This window comes from Lontra canadensis, unplaced genomic scaffold (assembly GCF_010015895.1).
Source record: "Lontra canadensis isolate GAN:19392208 unplaced genomic scaffold, GSC_riverotter_1.0 scaffold206, whole genome shotgun sequence".
Lineage (NCBI taxonomy): Eukaryota > Metazoa > Chordata > Mammalia > Carnivora > Mustelidae > Lontra > Lontra canadensis.
In genome coordinates, this window is record NW_022631200.1 from 911,496 (window position 1) to 936,909 (window position 25,414).

General features: G+C 56.8%; 2 protein-coding genes across 7 annotated transcripts in view; one reads left to right on the plus strand and one right to left on the minus strand.

Moving 5' to 3' along the window:
- TMEM150B (transmembrane protein 150B) overlaps positions 1–5,834 on the plus strand; it is a 7,136-nt gene extending 1,302 nt beyond the window's left edge. Inside the window, exons 4-10 of one of the 5 annotated variants that reach the window (XR_004381545.1) lie at positions 137–196; positions 287–354; positions 556–725; positions 2,098–2,281; positions 3,760–3,973; positions 4,115–4,180; positions 5,441–5,834. Coding sequence is in view for 3 of the 5 variants with exons in the window: in XM_032848692.1 (XP_032704583.1) it covers positions 137–196; positions 287–354; positions 556–725; positions 2,098–2,281; positions 3,760–3,953 (676 nt within the window). In the remaining 2 variants the exon portion in view is untranslated. Of the gene's footprint in view, positions 1–136; positions 197–286; positions 355–555; positions 726–2,097; positions 2,282–3,759; positions 4,067–4,114; positions 4,208–5,440 lie in introns of those variants that run through there. The other 4 variants (XR_004381544.1, XM_032848692.1, XM_032848691.1 and 1 more) reach the window with 4 other exon arrangements.
- BRSK1 (BR serine/threonine kinase 1) lies at positions 4,080–21,524 on the minus strand. 2 transcript variants are annotated; one of them, XM_032848610.1, is made up of 19 exons: positions 21,389–21,524; positions 19,733–19,827; positions 19,546–19,631; positions 17,682–17,822; positions 14,497–14,613; positions 14,383–14,416; positions 14,231–14,299; positions 11,479–11,625; positions 11,048–11,079; positions 10,596–10,766; positions 9,982–10,079; positions 9,390–9,549; positions 9,117–9,177; positions 8,323–8,692; positions 7,861–7,909; positions 7,641–7,764; positions 6,801–6,999; positions 5,478–5,567; positions 4,080–4,729 (listed from the first exon to the last, which is right to left on the minus strand). In XM_032848610.1, exons 1-19 carry the CDS (start codon positions 21,522–21,524, stop codon positions 4,572–4,574), a joined length of 2,337 nt encoding a protein of 778 aa, XP_032704501.1. In that variant the 3' UTR covers positions 4,080–4,571. The 2 variants fall into 2 exon arrangements, with proteins under 2 accessions (XP_032704501.1, XP_032704502.1); XM_032848611.1 differs by lacking the exon at positions 21,389–21,524 and having other exon boundaries at positions 19,542–19,631.
- Positions 21,525–25,414: the final 3,890 nt, after the last annotated feature.

The following is a 25,414-nucleotide window of genomic DNA, read 5'->3' on the forward strand; positions in this document are numbered from 1 at the left end:
CTGGGTCTGAGGGAGGAGGGGCTGGGGGCCTGGACTCCTGGGTCTGAAGTGGGGGGAGTTAGAAGTCCTTGTTTCTGTGGGTAACAAAAGGAAAAGCTGTCGTTAAAACCCACTTTGGTGTCTCCCTGTACTTCAGTTTTGCCCTTGCCGTGACCAACAGGTCTGTGAACCTCACGGAAGGTTTCCCCTATATCAGGTAGTTATGGTGCTGGCGGGGCGGGGGTTCCGAGGGAGAAGAGGGGGCCTGGCTCCGAGGAGCCACAGGATGATCCTTCCTTTCCCCCAGCCTCTGCGGGTCTTACCCCCCTCAGAGCTGCATCTTCAGCCAGCTGCTCAACATGGGAGCTGCTATGGGTAAATATCCTCGGCCCTTCCTGTTCTGGGGAGAACCCCACCCCCCCCCTCCCCCCCCCCCCCCCGCCCCTACTCCCACCCCACCCCAGCCAAGGGGGCCGCGCCCCGGCCCCGGCCCCAGGGGTCCAGCCCCCCCTCCTCCAGATGTGGGAGTTAGGCCCCCACCCCTAGATGCCCAGTCTCTCCGCACCCCCTCCCCAGGAGTCCGGGCCGGCTTGCCCGCCCACTTCCCTCTCCTCCCAGCCGCCTGGATCTGCATTATCCGTTACCACCAGCTCCGGGACTGGGGAGTCAGAAAATGGTTTAACCGGCTGATCCTGTGGACGGGGCTCCTGTGTGCCCTGGGCACCTCCGTGGTGGGCAACTTCCAGGTGAGAAGGCATCGGCTCGTGGGACGCAGCCAGGCGGCCGACGAGACGAGTCCGGGACTACAGCTCCCAGCAGCCCCCGGGGCCGCTGGCTTCTCATTGTGGGGGCTCGTCCGCGCACGGCCTTCTGGGACTTGTATTTCTCTTGGGGGTCCTTGGGCCAGGGAGGGAGGTGAGCTCCTCTGCGGTCTGAACCGAGGCCCCCGTGGGAGGCCTTGGTGTAATTATTCACGGAACCCCAGAAGACTGGGGCAATTTACTGCCGTCCCTTACCCCTTTGCCCTTTTAATAACGAAATTACTCAGAGCCGCTCGTTCTCGCCACTTAGATGGAGCGTTCACTCCGTGCGGGGCGCTAGGCCTTACCCTGTGTGGGTTTTCATACGTCTCCTTAACAGCCCTAGACAGACCCTTTCGGTCAAATCCGACAGAGGGTTTTTTTATTTTTTGTTTTTGTTTTTGTATTAATCAGCTGGTTCGTGGTGGTCAGAAATGAACCCAGATGCAGACTCTAGAACTTGCACTGTTCACCTTGAGGTTCAGTAGATATTTGTAGAACAAAAGAAGGGACAATGATTGGAGGGAGTCTGTTGATAATTGTATATTGATATTTAATTTTTCCGTGGCGCCTCTGACTCCTAACTGCTCCTGATGAAAATACCACGGGCTAAGAGACTGCCTTCCGCTTGCTAAGAAAAATTCCCCATAACTCATCGCTCCCCATCACCCATCGTTCCCCATCACCCATCGTTTATTCCTGGGCTCCTCAACTTTAACTTCTTAAAAAAAATTTTTTTAAAGATTTTTATCTTTTTGAGAGCGAGATCATGGGCAAGGGGGAGGGGTAGAAGGAGAAGCAGACTCCCTGCTGAGCGGGGAGCCTGATGGCAGCACTTCATCCTGGGACCCTGAGACCATGATCTCCGCCAAAGGCGGACTCAACCAACCGGCTGAGTCACGCAGGCGCCCCTCTTCTTAAAATTATTATATTGCTCCCATAAGGAGCCTTCTAAAGACATTTCCCGCTGGTCATCGTTTCCCCTCATTAAACTTTTAATATTTAGAAAATATTAAATGACATACACTATGTATCTGCAAGCCACAAACCATTGCAATCTTTAAGAACTTCCAAAACCAATTTTTCAGCCCCTGGGTGGCGATATCAGCCCTCCACCACCCCAGCTGAGAACGAGAGATTTTATTGCACTAATATTTCCCGAGCGCCTACAATGTGCCAGGCTCCGTATTCTGGAGTGAGGCCACACCAGTCCGCTGGGTGGGTCAAAGACCCCCCCCCCCCCATCCCAGTCCTCATGTTCTCACCCCCCCCTGTGCGTACCTACCTTCCTTTCAATTCTTGTCCCTTTTCTTCCCAGCAAAAGAACCAGCTGCAGATGCACCTGGTCGGGGCCTTCTTCGCCTTATTCATGGGCAACTCCTACTTTTGGCTGCAGCTTATTCTTGTCTGGTGCACGAAGAGACTGCCCCAGCCCGGGGCCCCCTGGATCGGGCCACTCCGTCTGGGCCTCTGCAGCCTCTGCACCATCCTCTTGGTGACCAGTATCCTTCCTGGGGCCGGGGGCAGGGGTTGGGGCGGGGGGACGGTCCTCCACTGGGGTGGTTTTGCTCTATGCAGTCTGTTCTCGGCCTCAGTCTTCTGGGGATGACAGCATCCCCGGAAGGGTCAGCCTCGGGGACGGGCACCCTGGGCTGAAGGCCACCTCCCCTGCGTGCTAGCCGGGTGTTGGTGGGGGAGGGACTCCACGGGCTGAACTCAGTGTCTCAGCTCCTGCAGCTCTCCAGTGTGGATGATAACAAGGCCGCCCCCAGAGGTGGATGGAACGAAGGGAGTAACGCACGTGAGGTGCTTAGCTCGGTGACCAGTGCAGTGAGCCACCAAGAAATACTGGGGGGACGGCAAGCCGGCGGCGGCAGTGCGTTCGGGGTACCTGCCCCGCCCCGGGCGGGCATCATGTTGAAGACCGGAAACTGAGGTTCGGAGAGGGGGAGTCTCTTGGCCAGGACGTGTCGCGGAGTCCAGCGGTGGCGCTGGTGGGGATGGCAAGGAGGCAGCTCGCGCAGGCCCCGCTCCTCGTTTGGTTCTGTCCTGCTAGCAGCTCCCGCGGCCTGGGTGGGAGTGTTCACAGCCCGGAAACTGGCCACGGCAGCGAATCGCGGCTGGTCGTTAACCGTTCACCAGCATGCCTGGCACTGGCTGAAGGTCCTACCGAGCCCAGTTCTGAGTCACGGGAGCCCAGATGCTCGTTGCCAACCTAGCGTGCCTCTGGGTGACTCAAATCACTGTGCTTCAGTTTCCGTATCTGTCAAGCGGAGTTGTTTTGATCGTAATAATGGTTGTTACTGGCAAAGTGCCCTGAGAGAGGAGAGGCTACAAACGTAGCGTTAGGGACCCATCTCCTCTTGGGGAGAACAGAGGGGAGGCCAGAAGGCTGCTGGTGCGCAGAAGAGCCTACCGGGAGACCGGTTTCTTCCTGGGGGCCGTAGGGAGCCATGGGAAGCTTAGGACTGGGGGAGGACCAAAGCCAATTCTGGGGGTAACCCCCTTGTGTGGGTGCTCTCACCTCTCCTTTGCTCTAGGATTCATGGGATCAGGGGTGATGTCACCTTAGGGACTGCCTAAAAATCCTTGGATGAATGAAATAGTGTCTGAACTGATCTAGGAGGGAGTGGGCGCTGGCTTGGCCGAGAAGCAGGAAGGCTGTTGCCGGCAGGGATCTCAGAAAGCGGAGGGCCTCTCTGCTAGTTTGAGCTTGGAGTGAGTGTGGGCTCGCAGGTGAAAAGGATTTCAGGGGCACCCGGAGGGCGAGTCTGAGCAGGACGAACGTGTGCGAAACAGTCTTAGCCAGGGAGGAGGGCATCTGCGCTAACGTGTCTGGGAGCCGCAGAGGTGGGTGGCCTGCCAGACGCATCCCGGCCAGGGCGGGGCCGCTGCGTCATGAGAGGGCGCCTGGCCCTGGTGATCCGGCTGGGCTCCCGGATCCTTCCTGCTGCGCGTGGCCCTTGACCTTGCTCTAAAGTGATGATCCTCCACTTCTGGCCGCTGCGCTCGGCCTCGGCCGCCTGCGAGTGGGCCATCGCCATGCTGCTGTTTGCACTCTTTGGCCTGGTTGCGGTGGACTTTTCCTGCCTGGACGGCTGCACCCTGCACCTCCAGCCGGGCCACCTCAGCTCCCCGCCAGCCTCCCCCACCTCCCTGCAGATCCACCTGTGAACAGTAGCCCGAGTGACGAGGTCTGGGCCCCCTCCCTCCGTGCTGCCATCAGGGCCACCCAGGAAGTGAGAGCTCAAGGCCAGCCAGCCATCCCTGCTCAAGGCTATTTATTATTATTATTATTAATTTTTTTTTTTTTTTTTTGCCGCCGGCGGAATCAGAGACACGGACGCAGGCAGGGTCACGCGAAACCAGAATTCCTTCCGGAGAGCAAATCCGTACAGAAGGTTGTGAGGGAAGGGGGAGAACCGGGGAAGGGGGGGCCTGGGAAGGAGGAGTTGGGGACACAAGGACAGATGGCCTTCTCTGTCCGGATCTGCTAAGCCACCCCAACCAGCCCCCGTCCCTCCCCCACCCCACCCCACAGAGAGATTGATCAATAAATAAAATAATAAATTAATCAATAAATAAAATAGAAACAGCTCCCCCGCCCTCAGTCCCCCCTAGAACCACCCCCCATTGGGCACGGCCCCCTGAGCCCCATCCCTGCAGGGCAAGGCCGGGTTTGTTGTGTCTCTCCCCTCCCTACATACTCCATGGGCCCTATTTACAGATTCACAGTTGGGGGGCAGGGAAGGGGGGTGGAGGGGACTCCCCTCCTTCCCTGGCCCCCTGGGGTCAGGGCAGAGGGGTCCCGTTGGTGGCCAGGAGCTTCTTGTCCTTAGCAGGGCCTCGGCGGGGAGAGCTGGTCAGCTCTGGGTCTGGGCGGCCGGCTTGGGGCTGTAGGCTTCTCGGTGGGGTGCCAGCAGGCCGAGTCTGGGCCCCGTTCTTTTCATCTGTGGAGGAGGAAGCAGTGCGGCATCAGGAACCTCGAGGCTGCCGAACCCCAAGGAACATGTTCCAGCAACATCGTGGGGAGGCCAAGGGCCTCCGTCCCGGGGCTGGAAGCCTGGGGGGACGGCTGCCAGGAGGACACCCATTTGCAACCAGACCCAGCAAGGTCACAGACAGCAGGTCATACATCCTGGACCCCTCCAGACCTCGTGGCTTTGGAAACCGGGCCAAGTTAGTCCCAGTGAGACCCAGAGGCCTGACTCCAGGGGCACTGTCACAGACTCTGGCTATGACATTATTCGCTAAGGGACAGCTTGTCACAGCAGCAGATCTCATTCGAGACCCCAGATCACAGCCAAAGGTCTCCTTCTGCTACCCTGGTTGTTAGGGGAATGCTCCTTAGCGAAAGGGCACAGGGGAGCCTTACAGGGGGTTGTTTGGGGGATCTGAACAAACCCGGAGGGCTGCTTGCCCGTCTCTAGAACACTGTTCCAGAACCTTCCTTAGCAGGAAGTTCCACAACCCCACACAGAGACTAGGCACCCTCTGGGGGTCCCTGGAGGTGCCCTCCCTGGCCACAAGGGCTTCTCAGGTCGGGATGGCCCATGCCCTGGACGGAGCTCAGGCCCCAGCCTCTCTTGAGAATCTGCGATCCTTGCCATGGACCAAAGCCCTGGGGCCCTTGCTCAGCAGGTCGCCCCTCTGGCCCACAGGATAAAGGAGGGCCCCACGGCTTCGGACGCCACCCACCTGCCAGGGCCTGCACGGAGGGCTGGTCGTGAGTGCTCAGCAGCTGCGCCTGGATGGTCTCCACCACTCGCTTGAACCGACGGCTGGGACCTGGAGGGGAAGGAGATGGGCTGACTTGGGGACAGAGACAGAAAAGGCCCTCCCACCCTGTGGAAACCAGCAAAGGACTCGCCTCCTCTTGGGCTCAATTTCAGGCCCTGTGTTGGGACTAGGTATAGACCCGCGATTTGCAAATGGGATGAGAAAGATTGGAGTTAAAATAATGATGGGTGTGGCTTTCTATTTATCGTGTTAGTTTCCAGCTGAGGCCACGAAGAGCCAGAAATATAAGAAAAATAAACAGGAAGTTAAAAAAAATCTTAAAATTGAGGAAGTCCTGCCTATTAGCCTTTAAAGGAAAGGGGGAAAAATGCAACTTATTTCATCTTAGGGGTAACATTGTGGCAGGCTGGTCACTGTGACGTTTAAGACTGCTAACAAGGGTAGCAGACACAACTGTCTCTTGTTACTCGGACTCACTATCATGGCTCAGGAACCAAGCTGGACTGGCCGCAAGACATTTCTGTGGCTCCGGTCTCTGGTGCTGAATGCTGATTGGTCATGGCTGCCTGTAATTTCTGAGGCTGCCGATGAGCCCAGCAGGAAGAAGTGCCGTGATCACCTGGTGCTGTCTGCTCTGGGTGCGGGAATGACACGGGATGGCAGAGAGCCCCGTCTGCCCTTTGGCTGTACAGTCAGCTCTGCACTTCAAGGTCAGCAGGGCTAGGTTGAGCCCAGCTTCGTCAGTTTGCAGTGGGACTGTGTCAAGTCAATTTGCCTCAATAGGACTCTGTTTTCTCTTCTGTAAAGTGGGTGAGCACTAATACCTCAAAGGCCTCTGGGAAGCGTCAATGTAACAATGCACGTAAAGCACGTGAAACATCATAAATGTCCATGAAGGGGCACCTGGGTGGCTCAGTCCACTAAGTGTCTGCCTTTGGCTCAGGTCATGATCCCAGGGTCCTGAGATCAAGCCCCGCATTGGGCTTTTGCTCAGTGGGGAGTCTGCTTCTCCCTTTGCTCCTCCCCCTGACTTGTGACCTGTTTTTCTTCCAAATAAATAAATAAAATCTTAAAAAAAAAAAAATCCATGAAATGTCAATGAGAGAAGGGGGAAGAACAGAATGCAGGGGTCTGAATGAGGAGGGGGCTCATAGGGTCAGCGCTAGCTGAGCACCATCTCCTCCTCCCTCCTGCTGCCCTCTGGGGCCACTCTCCCAGCTCAGCTGTCTTGAGCATTCCACACACCAGGGTGGAGGCAGTCTCTCATCGAGGGAAGCTTACCGGAGATGAGCGTAAAGGTGACCGAGTAGATGCCACCACCGCCACTGCCATCCCGTCGTGGGGAAGGCTCTGGGCCCTCTGAGGAGCTGATGTCCACCTGGAATCGGACGGGCTTCTGGAAGACGGATGGGCCACCACTGGCCTTGTACTCGGCCCTGAAGCTGGTCTGTGACAGCACACTGTGACTCAGGCTGGGGATCTGAGACAGGCAGGGGACAAAAGGAGGGGGTGATTCCAGTGACCTGATTCCAGGGACTGGATAGCCAACCCCACAAAGACCTCTGCCCAAGGAACTATAAGTTCCATCAGCCACTAGGGGGAAAGAATAACAGGAAAGCAATTGGGAGCCCCCATTGCCTGCTGGGACTTGTAGTTTTCTTGTCCCACTATAAACGGCATCAGAGGAATGGCTGGTAACCGGACCTGTCACATCTAGGGGTCAGCCTCAGGCTCCAGAATTACATGACGCAAACTTCTCTGCCTCCGTGAGCATTGCCACATATATGTAAGAACCTGTAAGTCCCATTAGCTCCTAGAGCAAAAACCCAGAGGTCCTTGGGGAAAAAGCGATTCTATCTGGTAATCTCAGACCTGGTGGTCAGGGAATGGCAACTCACTAATACTCTAGGGAGGTGTCCTTTGCACCATCTCCAGGCCCCAGGGCCCAGTAAACCTCTCCACCTCCCTGCCCCTACAGTGACCCAACCCAACTCTGAACGGAAAACTACAGATCCCATGAGCCTCAGGAGGAAGTCAGGCCGGAGCAGAGGCAGACTCCAGGGGATGCTGGGATTTGTAGTCCTGTGCTGGCCGGGACACAGGGAGACCCAGGCCCCTCACCGACAGGAAGGCATGGACGATGTCCGCTTTGATGCTGCTGAGAGGTTTGTCCTTCAGCACAAGGAATATTTGTTCTTCTTTGTCCAAGGAGATGAAGTTCCCAAACCAGGAGCGTTTTGCCAACCTGAGTGAAAGGGGAGGGTTGGAGGTGGGTCAGGAGGGGGCTCTAGGAATAAATCCCTCCCTCCAACCTCTGGCTTCCCTTCCCTGTCAGACTCACTCTGGAGAGGACTCTGGTGTCAAGCTGGACATCTCCTCGGCAGTGGGGACTGGCATGCGGTAAGAGAGGGAGAGAGGGGAGAGTATGGTTAACACTTGCCCATCACCCTGGGTCCAGCACGCGGGCCAGGAGTCCCCTCCAACTAGAGGTGCCAGATCCCCATGCCCATTCACCTCCCAGTAGCTAAAGCCCACATAGCATGCTACCTGGTGGTCCTGCTGGGGACGCCGGCCCACCCCAGGTAGACCACGCCCTCCGAGGGCGGAACTTTCTCACCACGAGCCAATGGGAAGATGAGCCAAGGCACTGAATGGGGGTGTCCTTCAGAAAGGCTCCTCCTTCCTCCAGCGCTGGAAGCCACACCCCCTGTCCCCAACACCTGAATTTCTACTCCCAGCCCCATCTTCTCACACCACACTGGAATCTAGGCCCCCAACCCTTGCACCTTGGGGGACCCCGTACCCTGCATCTTGCGCCGGTGAAAGCGAGGGGAACCCAGGAAACTGTTGCGGATGGAGTTGAGACGACTCCTCCAGGCAGCTCCCCCGACGCCACCGCCGGGGCTTGGGGGTGGCGTTGTTCCTGGCGTCCCAGTGGGGCTGGCCCGGGGTGTGTGCAGGGGTGAATGCAAAGGGGTGCCCCCAGAGGAGCGCGGGGAGCCTGGGGGTCCAGGCAGGGGTGTGGAGCGGGCACTGGGGGGCGGAGGCTGCTCCCCGGCACCCCCACCCCTGGGGCCGCGAGAAGGCAGCGTCTGCGTTTTGGAAGTCGGGGAGCCCCCGCCCCGAGCCTCATCTCCGGCTCCGGGCTCCGGTGAGAAGGAAAAGACAGGACTCTGTGGAAGAGGGGAGCTGGGTGAGATGGCGGACTACAACTCCCAGGAGCCTTTAGGAACCCCATAGGCCCATACTCACAGAGATGGGTCCCGACGCATGCTGGAACTTGTAGTCCAATTATTACCCACCCGGGCCCCCGCACCCCGCACCCTTTTTAGGGGACAGGGACTTTTTCTATCATGCTCACTGCTGTAGCACAATGACTGGTACACAGTAGGCGCTCAATTAGCTTTTGTTAAGCACATAAAGGAACCCTTGAAACACTAAAAGCCCGATCCCATCGGAGGTGGAAATGCACAATGCACTAAAATGGGATTGGGGGTCCTTCAGGGACAAAGAGGCAATGCCTCAAAACTTCTTGGGAATTGTAGTTTCCGGTCCAGTGTTCACCCCTTTACCCCTTCTTAATGAATCGGGGCTTACCCGTGGGCTGCTGAGAGGGCTGGAGGACAGACCGGTGGAGGCTCCACTGACACTACGGGATCTGTTTCCAGGAGAGATTGTTTTGTTTTGTTTTGTTTTTAGATCAGGTGTGTGGGTTTCTCAAGGCTCAGATGTCCTTTTCCTTCCACACACCTTTGCGATGAGGACTTGAGGCCCTGAGAGGGGCCCCTGAGGTGGAGCTGGGGCTAGAACCCTGAACCCCCTCCCCACCCACCAGAGCTGTTGACCCGCGGGAGGGCCAGGGGCTCTCACCTCTGACTGTGCTGGGCCATCTCCAGAGCCCGGCGGGTGGGCACTGGGGAGCCACCGCCCCCAGCATCCGTGATGCTCAGAACTTCCATGGACTTCCGCTCTGGCCGCCGCTTCCCGTGTCGGCTCAGCATGGGGGAATCCACACGTTTCCGAGGCGGGTCTGAGGGCGGAGAGTTTCAAGCCAGTCAGAAGCCATCTTCACCTACCTGTACATGGCACTCGCACAGGTGGGAAACGGAGGTCCAGAGCGGAGACTTTTGATAAGGTCACAAAGCGGGTCAGGGAGCCTCAACCCGGAAGCTAGGGGGGCCTGGGGGGCTCAGTCGGTTGAGGGTCTGCCTTCGGCTCAGGTCATGATCTCAGGGTCCTGGGATCGAGTTCCGCATTGGGCTCCCTGCTCAGCGGGGAGCCTGCTTCTCCCTCTGCCCCTCACTCTGCTGGTGCTCAATCTCTCTCTCTCTCTCAAATAAATAATAATATCTCTCTCTCAAAATCTTGAACAAAACAAAAGCAAAAACCCAGACACTAAGGCCTGCAGCCCCTTCCCCTGCTCCAGAGTCTGGGGTCTGGACCCCCAGCCCTGCCTTCTCACCGACATCATTCCGGGGAGGCAGGTCCTGATCCTCACAGCTGGGATACCGCTCCTTCCGATCCAGAAGCAGATAATATATCATCTTTTCTTGGTTCTCCCTGATGGGGAAGGGAGGGAGGAGGTGGGAGAGGCCTGGGGTCAGGAGTCGGGCTCCAGAGGTCTCACCCCCTCCCTGTAGCTGTGGCTCTCAGGGGCCTGGTACGCCGGTATCTGTGCCCATGCTTCCCTCTTCCTAGGCATGGACACGGTGAGACTTTTTGTCGGTGCACACCGGACCCTTACTTGACTCAGCCGTGACAGTTCAGAATAATCGAGCACTTGCTATTTGCAAGCACTCCGTGGGGCACCACGTGGGTCTCACCACCTACTGATACTTTGCAACATCTTGCCTCCCCACGCCGCCCCGCGTCCTACCGCCCCCCTCCTGGTTGCTCTGGGAACAGCTCCACGTGGGAACTCTAAGCCACGCCCCCTCTAGCGGCCGGGCGCCACGCCCCACGGAGTCTGCACCGGCGCGAGGCGCGAGAGCGTCCTCCGCTGGCTGGTTGGGGCTCTGCGGCCGGCTGGCCGGATGTCAGCCAGCTGGTGTGCGTCCCTGAAACAGGGGGCCTTACTCCTCGCTCCGCAGCTCGCGGTGCAGCCGCTCCCGGTCCCTGAAGCAGCCCAGCGAAGCCATGCTCTCCAGGACGTCGGGGTCCAGCTCTCCGTTCGATGGCAGGCTCCGCATGGCCACCCGGCGGCCTGGGGCTGGCTCCAGGCAAGGATCTGGCTCGTGTTTCCCGCCACTGGGGAAGGGGAGAAACGTTACAGGGTACCGGGCGTCCGGGATTCGAGCCCGCTCTACCCGAGGCACGGGTGTCCGGGCCCCAACCTGCTCTGCGGGCTCCCAGCCCCTGCTGTGCCTGTGTCCTCTTCCCCTGGGACCCAGAAATCTGAGTCCCTAGCTCCTCATTGAGCAACCTTGGTATCCCACCCTCCAGATGCTTCTCCCGCTGGGGACCCTTGATATTTGGGCCCCCTCCCTTTCTGCCCCAGGGAGCCAGGTGCTCAGTTGTCCCATACTCACAGGTACCAGGGGTGTTTCTGAATTTGCTCCAGCTGTGCGGAGGGAAAGAGGCAGAAATGAGGTCGTGTGAACACAGTGGGCCGCAAGGAAAGTTGATGGGGTGGCTCTGGGGGTCCGTAACAGTGCCCCCTCCTCTCCACCAGGGGCAGGATGACAGCTTAGGTCTTCCCTTAGTGGCGACTGGGCACCACGATCCGTGACCACAGGCCTGGGACATTGCCTGTGTACACAGTGGCACCCCTTCCCCTGTGGGGGACCTGCCCAGCTTGGAGGGTGCGTTTTGCAGACCCTGGGCTGCTGCTCATCCAGTGACCTCCCCCTCCCCCGCCCCCAGCCATCACCCCCAGGACTGACAGGAAATTCCTGGAAGTCCATTCTCATGGTCCCTCTAGGGGTCCTGTCCTCATGACCCACGGCTCCCCCCAACTCACACTGAGCCTTTTCTCAGGCTCCACTTCGATCATCCCTCTCAGGAGGCTCTGGCAGTCTGGAGGGATGAAGTGGGGCATGTGGAAGACGCCCCGTTTCACCTTCTCCAGCAGCTGGCGGAGATTGTCATCATCAAAGGGCAGAGCCCCCTGCAGAGAAATAACAGGACCCTCACATAGAGCTTAGGGTGTCTCAGTGAGAGCCTAAGCGCTTGACACATTGGCTCGTTGTGGTCCTTACCACAGGCACTGGCAGACGGGGGACTAGGACCATCCCACTTTACAGATGGGGAAACTGAGGCATGGAGCAGTCCAGCAACTGGCCCACAGCCTCTGAGCTGGTAAGTGGCGAGCAGGGGTTTGGCAACAGACAAGTCAGGCCCCAGGCCTTAAGAGGCTGCGGTTGCAGCTTGGAGGGTGTATCCGAGAAACAGGTTTCTCCCCAGACCGGTTTCAGGAGGGGTGATCCTCACGCACTGGTCCAACCAAAGGGGAGCGTCCACTTTGGGTCAGGGATCTCATACTGGACAACACCAGCCCTAGCCCTCCTACAGCTCACGCCCCAGACTGCGAGACCCCAGTGACTGAAGGAACTTCAGCAGCCTCGTCATGAAGCAGGCACCCCTGCTGTCCCCCAGGTTCTGATCTGGCCACAAGGGATGGAGCAGGGGACAACACCAGGTCCCTGGCCCCACGGAGCTTTGTCTCCAGCGGTGCCCGGCACACACGGATTAACAAACAGCGGTTGATGAATGAGTAGTGGGGAGGGCAAGCAATAAAGGGACACATAGGATGAGACAGGTGGGAGTCCAGGAGATGAGACGAGCGGAGTGAGCAGGTAGCTGGAGGGGGAGCAGGGGAGTCCGGGGGAAGGGGCCTCGGAGGAGATGATGCTGGGCAAAAACTTGCAGGGGTGACAGCATGACTCTGAGGGCTTTTCCAGGTATTGCCCCTGGTGTCAGAGGCCTCTGGAATGAGGAGGCCGGGCGTGGGGGGACAGGGGCACCCCACAATGCTGGTCTGGGGCCCAGAAGCCTGGATGAGACTCTGCTTGTCTGTCTCATTCAGTGTGGTCATGTGTTTGTTGTTGGCCTTGCCCCTGAACCTCCACTTCCCAGCCCCCAGAACAGTGAGAAGTGTGTTGTTCACGCCGCCTGGTGTGTCTCTTATAGGAGCCCAAGCTAAGGCAGACGCCCTCTCATGAGCAGTTGATCCATTCCCACGGCACGCGTGGCCAACAGCGTTCTAACTCACGCTGGAGAGAAGCTCAATGAGCACAGGTATTTTCTCGGCGACACCAAACACCCCGCCTGCCCTCGGGAACACACGGCGGTACTCTGGGCACGAGCATTTAAAATGACTAACAGCGCAAAAAAGCAAAAACTGTGGCACTCCATAGACCGCAGAAAACACACTTGTTTACAAGATGGATTGAAACTGGGCGTGGGGCAGGGAAGCAGAGGGTCACCTTGTGCCACTTCAGCTGGGACACGTGTGACGGGGACTCAGCTTTTTCTGTGCTCTGCGCACATCTGGGAATGACCTCGGAAACACCAAGAGTGGGAGGCTGTAGGTGAACCCCAGGGAGTGTGCAGCTTCTCAAATATGGAATGCGTCGATTATGAGGGTCAGCCGTAATAATAACAGTAACTACTAGTAACGGGGCGCCGCTCAGAAGGCTGACGGGGGACATTCTAGGGAAACGCTTGCGACTCCTGATACCCTAACTACTGGCCCTGGGCAGGCGAGGAAACGGGCCTGGAGGGGGAGAGCGACCGGCTTGCTCACGGTGGTGGAGCCGGGGTTTGAACCCAGCTGGACGGGCTCCAGAATCACCAGCTGCAGAAGGGCGGAGGCCTGCACTGTTTGAGCCTGCCTCTCGGGTGCCCCCCATCTTCTCTGGGGGGTGAGCCCCGGGCACGCCCGTTGAGCCTCGGTCCCCTCAGTGTCATCCAGGCTCCTGGATGAGAGACCACACACGGATCCCAGCCCTGCCGTGCAGCAGTGTGCCTGCGAGCCAGTCACTTCTCGTCTCTGGGGTTTTCGAGAGAAGTGCACGAGGGGATGTGCTTGGAACAGTGCCTGGCCCATAGTAAACCTTCCATTTACTCGCGCCACAGAGACAAAAGCCCTGACTTCTGGGAGCTGATGGTGTAGAAGGGGACATCGCACAAGGAGCTCACAACTCAGCACATGATGGCAACTCTGAGAGTCGCCAGGAAGGACAGAACCTCCCCTAGAGGGTCTGACCTCATGGTGGGGGCAGGGAGAATGGGAGCGAAGAGAAGTCTAGTTGTGAACTGGATGAGCAACGGGACAGGTCGGGACGGAAGAGTGTTCTAGGGAGAGAAGAGCAGGTGCGAAGGCCCTGGGGCAGAGCCAGGCTCACAGGCCTGCTCTGATTATATTAGTTATTACCATATTGCAACAAGCTCCCTAGAACAGCCACTGTCCCAAGCCATCCAAGGGCTCCTGGCTGCCCCGTCCCTTTCAGGGACACCCTAGACTAGCTCACAGTGCTGTGACTCAATGGTTAGCTCTGGGCACACAGCGAGGGTGGGGCAAGGGTACTCCAGGGTCTTGGTATGCTGGTTCCTGCCTCCCACCTTCCTGATACCAGTTAAATATTTGGAAGACAATGCCTGAGGGAAAAGACGGAACTTACTTAATGTTTTGTGCTCCCACCAGGCAGGGCTGTTCTAGAAAGTGGGGCAGGAGAGGAGAGGGGCACCAGGAGAGGAGAGGGGCACCTTACCACAAGCAAGGCAAAGAGGATGACTCCACAGCTCCACATGTCCGCCCGACGGCCGTCATACTTCTCCCCCTGGAAAGGAGCAGGCCTGGCCATGACAGGGTCTCTCCACCATGCTCTCCCCATGCCTCCCTCCTCTCCACCCGCTCACTCACCTTAATCACCTCCGGACACGCATAGTGGGGGGACCTGCGGGAGAGAGGCGGTGTGAGCCTCTGGCCGGCTTCTCGCCCCCTCCCTGGGACGACGGAGGCCAGGCCCCCACTCACCCACAGCTGGTCTCCAGGAGGCTGTCCCCCACCTGCAGGGACGCCATGCCAAAGTCTGCGATGCGGATGTTGTTCTTCTCATCCAAAAGCAGGTTCTCGGGCTTCAGGTCTCTGTGGCTGAGACAGGTGGGGCTCAGGCCTCTGCCCTCCTCCTGGAGGCCGAGGCCCATTTGCTATCTCTCAGAGGCGGGCACTTCTGGAAACCATTATGGGCAACTCCCAACGTGCTCCAAGCGGTGAGAAGAACATGAGAAAGCCCCATGTACCCATCCCCAGCCCCACCTGTTTCGACTCTGGGCAAATCTCTCTTCTCTACCTAGACACACGCTCTCCTTCCTCCACTGGATTATTTCGTAGGGGACCCCGGACCGTGTATCATTTTATCCACAAATATCTTAATATCTACCACGTGAGATATTCTGGGCAAAGAGGGCTAATGTTGAGCTATTCAGTATTGAAATACTGAAATACTTCCATACTGAATAATAAAAAGAATATGGTCACCCCAAGCCAGTCACTGGTCCCTGGAGGGAAATCCCTCAAGTTTTAAGGGTTGATGTCTGGGGGTGCGGTGGGGCCTGAGGATTCTAGCTTCTGTCGGACGTGGTCAGTAACTGGGTCACACTTGTTAAATATGTTGACTATTGCCCCCTAGAGGTCAGCGCTTGTAACGTCAGGGCTTTGACTGGGTCTTGCCAATAGGGCTGTGTTGACAGTTGAAATGGGCAGCCTTCCCATGACCAAGCTTTATCCCCACCTCTGAGCCCCTCCACCCTGACACCTACCCCAGCTCCAGTCCCCACCCCAGGGAGGGAAGGAGCGCAAACAAATGCGGGTGAAAGATGAGCTGAAGGCCATTCCGTGAGGAAAGGACGATCTTTCCGTATGGACAGTCAGATGCCAAAAAACCGAACCTCAACCCTTGACTCACATCACCGACAAAAGTTAATTTGAAATGTATCCAAGGCCAGAATACAAGAGCTAAAACTATATAACTTTCAGAAGAAAATGTAGGAGGAAGCCTTAGGGACAAAGATTTATATAGATAGAGCAGAGAAGACAAACGGTAAGAAAAAAAAATGACAAACTTGAATTTATCGGAATGTAAAACTTGCTTTTCACCAAACATTGCTATAAAAACAAAAGTGGAGTGCCTGGCTAGCTCAACTGGGAGAGCATATGACTCTTTTTTTTTTTTTTTTAAGAGAGATTTTATTTATTTGAGAGAGAAGACAGAGAGAGGGAGCACAAGTTGGGGGAGTGGAGGGACAAGCAGATGTCCTGCTGGGTGCAATCTCCATGTGGGGCTCAATTCCAGCACCCCAATTTCATGACCTGAGCCAAAGTCAGACACTTAACCAACTGATCCACCCAGGTACCCCGAATCTGTGACTCTTGATCTCAGGGTCATAAGTTCAAGCCCCATGTTGGGCGTAGAGATCACTTAACTAAATAAGCTTTGAAAAAATGGGGGTGCCTCGTGGCTCAGTTAGTTGGGCGACTGCCTTCGGCTCAGGTCATGATCCTGGAGTCCCAGAGAGAGTCCCACATTGGTCTCTGCTTGCCAGGGGGTCTGCTTCTCCTGCTGACCTCTCTCCTCTCATGCTCTCTCTTCCTCAAATAAAAAAATACAATCTTAAAAAAAAAAAAGAATTAAAAAAATTAAAACTCAGAAGTATGTCACAAACTGGAAGAAAATACTTGAAAAATATACAGTTAATAAAAGATTTGCTCTTAGGGGCACCTGGGTGGCTCAGTGGGTTAAGCCTCTGCCTTCGGCTCCGGTCATGATCCTGGGATCGAGCCCCATATCTGGCTCTCTGCTCAGCGGGGAGCCTGCTTCCTCCTTTCTCTCTGCCTGCCTCTCTGCCTACTTGTGATCTCTCTCTCTCCATCAAATAAATAAATAAAATCTTAAAAACAACAAAACAAAAGCAAAAAAACCCCCAAGCAATAATTAAAAAAAAAAAAAGATTTGCTCTTAGAATAAAGAATTCTGAGGAGGGATGCCTGAGAGGCTCAGCTGGTTAAGCATCTGCCTTCAGCTCAGGTCATGATCCTGGGGTCCAGGGATGGAGTCCTGCATTGCTCAGCAGGGAGCCTGCTTCTCCCCCTGCCTGCTGCTCCCCATGCTTATACTCTCTCTCTCTGACAAATAAATAAAGTCTTGGGAAAAAAAAAAAAGAAGTCTTAGGAGTTATTCCTAGAGCTATCTCTTGTTCCTAGAATAAAGAACTCTTAGAACTCAATATCAGAAAGACAACTCAATAAAAAATGGGCAAAGAACCTGAAGAGACGTTTTTCCAAGGAAGATAAAACAAATGGCCAATAAGCACATGAAAAGTTGTTCTACAACATTAGTCATCAGAGAAATGCAAATCAAAACCACAACGAGATACCACTTCATACCTACTAGGATGGCTATAATCAAAAAAATCAAATGATAACAAGTGTTGGCAAGGACATACAGAGATTGGAACCCTCGTGGACTGCTGGCTGGGATGGTGAAGGGTACCGCCACTTTGGAAAACGGTCTGCCACTTCCTCAAAAGGCTAAGCAGAGTCCCCATATGACCTGACAATTCCAGCCCCAGGGATGCGCCCGAGAATTGAAAACACAGGTACACATAAAAACTTGTACTTGATTGTTCCCCGGTCTGTATTGTTTACAAGAACCAAAAAAGAGAAACAATAAAGTGTCCATCCACTGGGGAACGGATAAAGGAGGTATGGCACAGCCACACGATGGAGTACTATCCAGCCACGGAAAGGAAGTACTGATACACATTACGACAAGGAGGAACCCTGAAAACGTTTTGCTGAGTGAAAGAAGCCAGACACAGGCAGCCACATACAGTATGATTCCGTTTACATGAGATGTCCAGGATAGGCAAGCCCATGGAGACGGAGGTGGTCAGAGGCTGGAGGGGTGACTGCTTCGTGTATGAGGTGATGATTTTGGGGGTGAGGAGAACGTTCTAAAATTACATAGCAGCGATGCGCAACACGGGTTATACTAAAAACTCCTGAACTGTGTACTTTAAAAGGGTGAATTTTATGATATGTGAGTTTTATCTCAATTTTAAAAAAGGGATAAAGATTTATTTTGGGGCTGCACCACACTGGCTTCCAGTCAGCCTTGTGGGCAGTGCTCATCTCGGCCTCCCCTCAAGCTGCCCCCTCACCAGATGGAGTAGCTGTGGCAGAAGTCCAGCGCCGACACTATCTGGCGGAAGAACTTCCGGGCCTCCTTGGGTGTCAGTCTCCCCTTCTTTACCAGGTAGTCAAACAGCTCACCTCCAGAGACGTGCTCCAGAACCAGGTACCTGGGGGACGTGGAGGGGGCAGAGGGCTGGAAGGGGCATGTGGAGGACCAAAGAGCCTGGACTCTCTTTCAAAAGCCCCCGCAACCCCAGCACAAGACCCCCATCCCACTGGCCTTTGGAAGCAGAGTATCCCAATTCCCATGAGTCCCTGGGAGGAGAAGACTCCAGTTCCCATGAGTCCCTGGGAAGAGGAGACTCCAATTCCCATGAGTCTCTGAGAAAAGAGACTCCCAAGTCCATCAGCCTCTGGGAACCCAAAAGTCAACCCCAACGCCCCTCCCACCCCCCCGGAAGCTCTGCGCAGCAGAGACTCCCATGACGACTTTAGGAGTACCAATTCTTGGACTCCTAATTATTCCTGCAGGTAAGACAACTGTGTTAATGCCTAGAAGACAGAAATACCTCAGTTCTCACAGGACCCTGGGAAATAAAGACATCTCCCCTCCCCCATTCCCATTGGCTTCTGGAAAGCCAAGCCTTTCATTCCTATGAGGCTCAGTTATTAAAAAAAACAACAACACAAATTCTCGTTAATTCCTGGCAATAACAATTGCAGTGTGCTCCAATCTAAGTCAACGACAGCGAGGTTTTTTTAAAAAAGACTACAAGTCCCATCAGTGCCTGAGAGGATTAAAACTCCCAACTCCCACAAGCCTCTGGGACATGGACTCCTAATTCCCATCAGCCACCTGGATCCTTAAGACTCCAAATCCCATCTGGCTCCGGGAGGCCAAAACTCCGATTCCCTTCAGCCCCTGGGAACAAAAGCTCAATTTCTAGGAGCTTTTGGAAAGCTGACAGTCCTCTGTGAAGCCCAAACTCCCATGGGCCCCCACTATTCCTACCTAGGTGGAGGAGTGGGAGAGCGAGCTCCACCAGTTGGTGACAAAGCCCCCCCCCCCCATTGCCACACCTGGGGAAGCCTGAGGACTACAATTCCCATGAGTACTTACTGCCGGGCGGAACCTCCCCAGCATCTGATGGGTACTAGAGTCAGTTCATCCTGGGGACTGCGTGGCGGGGACAGGGATCTGTCCCCTCACTCGCTGCCCAGCCCAGCTGTCCCTTGGGTCACCAGAGTCCAGACAAAGGCCTATTGTCTGTACCCTGGGCAGCTGGACTCCACTCCCATCTTCCTGGGGGGTAATCAGCTTTGAGATATGGATCGGAATTCCTAAGAAGGCCATTGTTGGGGTGTCCATCATATAGCACCCAGAATTATGTGGGAGGAGGGGGGCCTAGGAAGAAGCAGGATTCACAGAGCCTCAGGCTTTGATAAGTCCCCATAGCCTCCGCAAAGATGTGCAGGGCGGGGAGCTGCCCTTAGCAAGCCGGACCCTGTTGAGGACATCTGGATTATCTAGTAGAGAGTGTTCCCTGCAGGGCCGTAGGGTGGGGGCCCGGGGCTGGGGCAGAAGGGTCAGGATGGACCGCTGTCCCTCACCAAGATGGCTGAGGCTTGGCTGTCCTGTTGCTAGGACACATTTGGCCCTTAGTGCCAGGCCAGTCAGTGTGGGAACAAGGAGGATTATGTGTGTGTTGTGGATGCGTGTGTGGGAGGGTGTTCTGTGCAGGAGCGGAGGGGCTGACCGGCCCTTCGGGGGCTCCAGCCAGGAGAGCTTAGGTTTCTCCAGGCCTCTCTAGGCCTTGTTTCCAGAAAGGTCCCACCCTAGGAACTTGGGGTGGGGGGATGCATGAGGGCTGGGTGTCTATAAATACCTACAAATATTTCTTGTTCTCGTAGACATCGTGTAGCTTGAGGACGTGTGGGTGTTCAATGAGCTTCAGGATGGCTATCTCCCGCTCCACCTGGGGGTCAGTGGGGGACACAGGAATGAAGGTCAGCATGGTCTCCCTCCCCCCACCCCACCCTGTCCCCAAACGGACACCCTGCCCCAGTGCACACACACCTTCATCAGCACCGACTCAGACAGCTTCTCCCGGTTCACGATCTTGATGGCGACCTTCTGGCCCGTGATGCAGTGCACCCCGAGTTTAACCAGCCCTGGGGAAGCAGGACTGAAAATGGGGGGGTGTGCTCCCAGAGCCCTCTCCCAGCTCCTAAGTCCCCCGACTCCTCCTCCTTTCCTTGCTGGCTCTTTGACAGTGGCCTGAATCGCCCTGACCGAGCTCCGAGGGCTCTCTTCTTCCTGTTTCCCATAGACATAGACCTTCGGTGCTGTCCCTTCTTTTCTTTTGCCCCGGAGGTAATCTCTACACCCATGTGGGGCTCGAACTCACAGCCCCGAGACCAAGAGTCTCCACCAAGTGCTTCCCTAACTGAGCCGGCAAGATACCCCTGCTCTGTCCCTTCTGATTGTCCATTCCTCCGCAGTCGTCCCGGTTCTCACCCAGACTCTGTCCTTCTGTCCATGTCTCCACACAATCTTTCCTCACTGTGTCTCCATAATGTTGTCTCCCTGACTGCCGCCTTCAGCCTCTCTCTCTCTCTCTCTCTCTCTCAGCCCATTGCTTCCTTGATTTCTCTGCCCTTCAATCTTCTGGAGGCTCCATGTCTCCCGAGGAATGTACTTTCACATCTGCCCCCTTCCCATACCATCCTCTTCCACCTCCTCCTAAACCCTGACCTTTTCATCCCCTTCTTTGATCTGCTTTTAATAGCAGCTGTGGCTGGGAGCATTCAAACCCCAAGAGTGCGCCCACTTCCCAAGAGTAAGCCCTGAAGCCACAGATCCTGGAGCGGGGGCAGGGGGGCAGCCCCTCCTCCCTCTGACCCAGGCGTCCAGGACCCATGGCCCCTTCCTCCCCCATAACTCAGGAATTCAGGTCAGTGACACCTTCACACCCTTACCACTAGGATCTTGAGGTCTGAGCCCTTCCCCTTCCCTAGCGCCCTGGCCCTCAGCTTCACAAGAGATGCTGGGCCCACCCCTCCCGGACACAGGTGTGCAGCTCCTGCTTCACGCCCACCCACCCTCCACCTGGCAGGAAAGAGGCCACGGCTGGAGCCAGCGTTTAGCAACAGCAAAGGATGACCCCTGATTCCCCAACCACTCCTGGGAGATTTGACTCTCGGATCCACCTTTCCACCTGGCCGTTCGTGTTCCCCACACGGAGCCAGCACCCTGGAGAAGGGGGAGACTGCGGCACACCCCACCACCCGAGCCTCACTGCCGGTCACCCGGACAGCCTACCAGGGGAGCCCGAGGCCCTCCTCAGCCAAAAAGCAGTGCAGAGGGAAGCGGCCGCCCAGGATGCACCCCCATCCCGAGGCGTACTGCAGCAAGGACCTCAGCTCCCAAGGCCGGCTGAGCCCCTGCTGCAGGCCGGCCTCCCTTCCCCACTGAGGCCCTGGAGCCCCTCCAACTTCTAACCACCCTCCCCAACCGTGAGCTGGGAGCCTCTGGGCCTCAGCACCTCCCCCCAGGATCTAAGCCCCCGGCCCCCTCCATCCTGGGGACCCAGCAGACTTGACCCCAAGTCCCTTCTCGGTGAGGGACCCTGCGGTCTGGGCGATCAGCCCCTGCCCTTTGAATACCCACGAGTCCGGCCCTCGCCCCCCAGCTCTCCTGCCCCCACCCCAGGTGTCCCCTCCCCTGACTCACCTGTCTGTCCTTTGCCCAGCGTCTTCTCCAGCCGATAGGGGCCCACATATTGGGCGTGCTGGGGTGGGTGTGGGTGTGGGTGCGGGAGATGGTAGGCGGGGGAGCCCCCGCCCCCCTCCTTGGCCCCGGACGACATGGTGCCCTTGGTCCCGGTCCGGCAGGCCCCCCGGCCACCCCCCCTGCGGCAGGTCGCCCCGTCCCTCCGGTGGGGGCCGGCGACAGCTCCGTCCCGGCCCCCCCGGCTGCCCCCCACCTCTCCGGGGGTCCCCAGGGGTCTGGGCTGGGCCCCCCCAGTCGGCGGGCCGCGGAGCTGGGGGAGGGGGGGCTGGCCCGGGGGGGTCAGGCCCCGGGAGTCAGCATGGCCCGGGGGGGCTGCGCGGCCCCCCCTCCCCAGCCCGTCCCTGGCCGGCCCCCCCCCCCTTCCTGCGCCTCCCCCCGCCGGGGGGGTCTGAGGTGCGGGCCGGCGGATGCTGCAGGCCGAGGTCCCCCCCGCCCCCCCCACGCGCCCTCTCTCCTCCGCCTCCTCCTCCTCTCCGCCTCCCCCCGCCACCTCGTCCTTTCTCTCCGGCACGCTGACATCACCATCCGGGGACTCCGGGCCCTTCCCCAAAGTTAACCCTTTCGGAGGGGGGAGGGGGAGCGGGGGCAGGGGGCGGGCCTGGGCGCCGGAGGGATGGAGAGGAGGTGGGAGGGTGCAGGGAGGGATGGGAGGATGCAGGAGAGGATGGAGGAAAGGCGAGGGAGAGAGATGCGGAGCAAAGAGACCGGGCGAGAGGGAGCTACACAAAGGGAGAGGAAGTGTGACATAGAGACGGGGACAAGAGGCAGCTCACTAGAGAGATGCAGACAACCAGAGACAGCGCTGGCGCAAGGCAGGGAATCGGGCTGAGGTGGGCAGAGAAGGAGAGCAGAGTGGGAAGAAGAGACTAGGAGATGGGAGAGAGTCGTAGGAAGGGCCCCAGCTGGAGAGAAACCGTGGTGGAGAGGCACAGAGGAGGGAAAAAGAGGGAAAGAGCCAGCCAGAGAGATGGAGAGAGACGTACAGAAACGCAGATGTGAAGGGGAAGGGGAGAGAAGGCGAGGTGGAGAGACACAGGTGAGGGGAAAGAGACAGGGAGGTTGGGGAGAGAGATGGGGAAGAACAGAGAGACAGAGACAGGGAGGGAAGGATGTGGAGGTGAGTGAGGCACAGACAGACAGAAGGATGGAGGGTCGGAGGGAAAAGTGGGAGAGGGGGAAAGGGATCAGGGGGCAGGAAGAACAGACAGGTGGAGGGAGAGAGAGAGGCAGAGCTATGGCAAGGGGGGACCTTAAAAGAACAGTAGTGTACATACAGGTGCAAGGCACATGCTGGAGAACATGGGGACAAAGAAAGAGGGTGACAAGCAGAGCCAGGAAAAGAATTTGGGAGTTGCTGAACCAAGACTCAAACAACGTGCTTCCCCAGGCCTCCCAGCCTGCCCACCCAGGCCTCCTGTCCCACTAGTGTCAGGGAAATCCATACACGGTGCAGGTTCTCAGATCATCTTGGCCCACACCTCCATTTAGGATCCTTAATGCTCCTCCAGAGAAACTTCCAGAACCCCCTCATGTCCCTGTGTATTTTTTTAGATGCCTGAATACTCTCTGTGCCCAACACAGGGTCTCCTCCATCTTCATGTGGGCTTCCATATAATTCTACATCCCCGCCAGGGCACATCCCTGGGTCTGTACCCGGAGAGATCTCCACAGAATCCAGGACTCCCCTGTATGAGGTACCCGAAGGTGTTAGGCACCCCTTTAATCCCTGAGTCCCCCATAAAGTGGACCCAAGAGCTTCTAGGCTCCTAGTCAACCACCTTCATCCATAAACCTTTACCAAGGGCGACATCTGAGCTGGCATCGTTGTCCAAGTGGTGAGGGGACAGCAGCGAACCAGATCAACAAAGATCCCTGCCGTGGAGCTTTCACAGTAGTGGATAAGGCGGGTGATAAGCAAGATAAGCAAAATATACCGTATGTTTTGATAATCGAGGCCAATGCTAAAGAACAGATTAAAGCAGGGAGGGGGACAGGAATTATTCGTTGGGTGGAGTATGATTCTTGATACGGTGCCAAGAAAGAACTCTTCAGTGAGGGGACACTGAAGGAAGATGAGGGTCAGAGCTGTGTGGACAAAGTACCGTCCATGCAGGGGACGGCATGTGCAAAGGCCCTGTGGTGGAAGTGTGCCTGGTACGTTGTGGGACCATTGAAGGGCCTGTGTGGCTGGAGGGGAGCGAGTGAGGGGGAGAGAGAAAATGAAGTGAAGAGGTAAATCACATACGGCCTTAGAAGCAGGGCAACCATGCACTTGGTATTCTGTAATTATTACTGGGGTCTGCACTCTGAAGTACCCCGCTGTACCTGGAAAACTGTATGCTCACCCTACTTAGAAGGTCATTATAGGGACTATGGATTCTATAGGCTACCTGGAGAGTTTTCGTGTGGGCCACCATTATGTTATACATATATTAATAGACACAATGTTACACACGATTACATACGATGGACACGTATGTTATATGGTATTATGCATGGTAGCATGCAGTAAATAGCCCAAATGAACTTGTAAAATCCCGAATGACAGTCCCCACAGATGCCCACATCCTAATCCCCAGAACCGGCGCATATTATCAACTCGTGACAAAAGGGGCTTCGCAGACATGACTGAATTGAAGATCTTAAGATGGGACGAGGGTCCTGGCTATCTGGGGGTCCTAATATAATCACAAGGGCCCTTCAGAGGGGGAGGTAGGAGAGTCAGAGGAGGAGATGGGATAATGATGGGAGCAGAAGCCGGAAGGATGCAGCCACAATCCAAGGAGCGCAGGTGGCCCCTAGGAGCCAGAGGAGGCCGGCAGCAGAGTCTCTCCCAGAACTTCAGGAAGGAATACAGCCGGGCTCACACCTTGCATCTAAGCCAGTAAGAAGTTTTAGACTTCTGACCACCAGAACAGCAAGATAATAAATCAGTGTTGTTTTAAGCCCCCCAGTTTCTCATAATTTAAAGGCACCAATAGAAAACTAATACAATAGGGCACTAGGGGTGGGGGTGGGAGCCCGGACCCCCGTCTGAGGGCTATTGTGGTCAGTGCTACAAACACCCCCACAGTGCACACGGCTTCTATGTTGCCTTCCTATTTCTGCCCCAAATATAACCTGGCCCACCCCAGGCCTAGCGTTGGACCCCACCTGAGGGTGAGCACAGCCTTCTCCAGGCGAGGCGGGGCCTCTGATGAAGAGCAGCACCAGGGGTTCTTTAAGCCCAGCTCAAGGCGAACACCTCTACAGCCCAGGCGCATTCCCAGACCAGAACCCCAAAGGCCGCGCACAGAGTGGGTAAGCCTCGCAAAGCACCGCGCCCGGGGGTTTTGCTTCAGCTTTGGCCTTCAAGAATCCCCTCCCGAGCACCGAGCACCGGGCAGGACTCAGGTGCCCGGGGGGGGGGGGGGGGGGGGGAGGCGGGGTGGTAAAGGCGTCTGTAGAGGGCCTGCTGCGGGAACCAGCTAGCCCCCTTTGACGACGGGGGAAACTGAGGCCAAGAGAGGGGTGAGGTGGGCCAACGTGGCTAACATCAGATACGAGGGGTGAGAACCCAGAGCTCCAGAAAAGATAGGCCAGGGGTCCAGGTGGAGGGGAAAAGCTCCGAGGGCGAGGGACCTGCACGACCTGCAAGGAGTGGGTGGGGCCTAACGGGGAGGGGCCCGCTCACCAGCACGGGGCGGGGCTTAGGGGAGAGGCGGGGTTAAGTTGGGAGAGGACGAAAGGCCTAGAACAAGGGCGGAGACCGAGGTAGTAGGGAGGGGCGGGGACATAGGTGTGGGCGGGGCACATCGAGGCGGAGCTAGACTGCGGGGGCGGGGCGTACGCCAAGGCAGAGGTGGAGCTTGCAGGGAGGTCGAAGGGGCGGAGCTCATTAAAGAGCGGGATCCGGATCGGGGGCGGAGCTCAGGCTGAGCTAGGGCGGGGGGGCGGAGCCGAGCGCTGTTTCCGGCCAGGTTAGGG

Bases quoted from the DNA above. Each gene is read 5' to 3' on its own strand.
- BRSK1 (XM_032848610.1), bottom strand. From the start codon at position 21,524: ATGTCGTCCGGGGCCAAGGAGGGGGGCGGGGGCTCCCCCGCCTACCAT. The intron at 14,300-14,382 runs GTGAGTGAGCGG...GCTCCTTTCCAG, and splicing joins CGTGTCCGGAGGTGATTAAG to GGGGAGAAGTATGACGGCCG. The intron at 5,568-6,800 runs GTAAGCTTCCCT...CTTCCCCTCCAG, and splicing joins CACCTTTACGCTCATCTCCG to GTCCCAGCCGTCGGTTCAAG.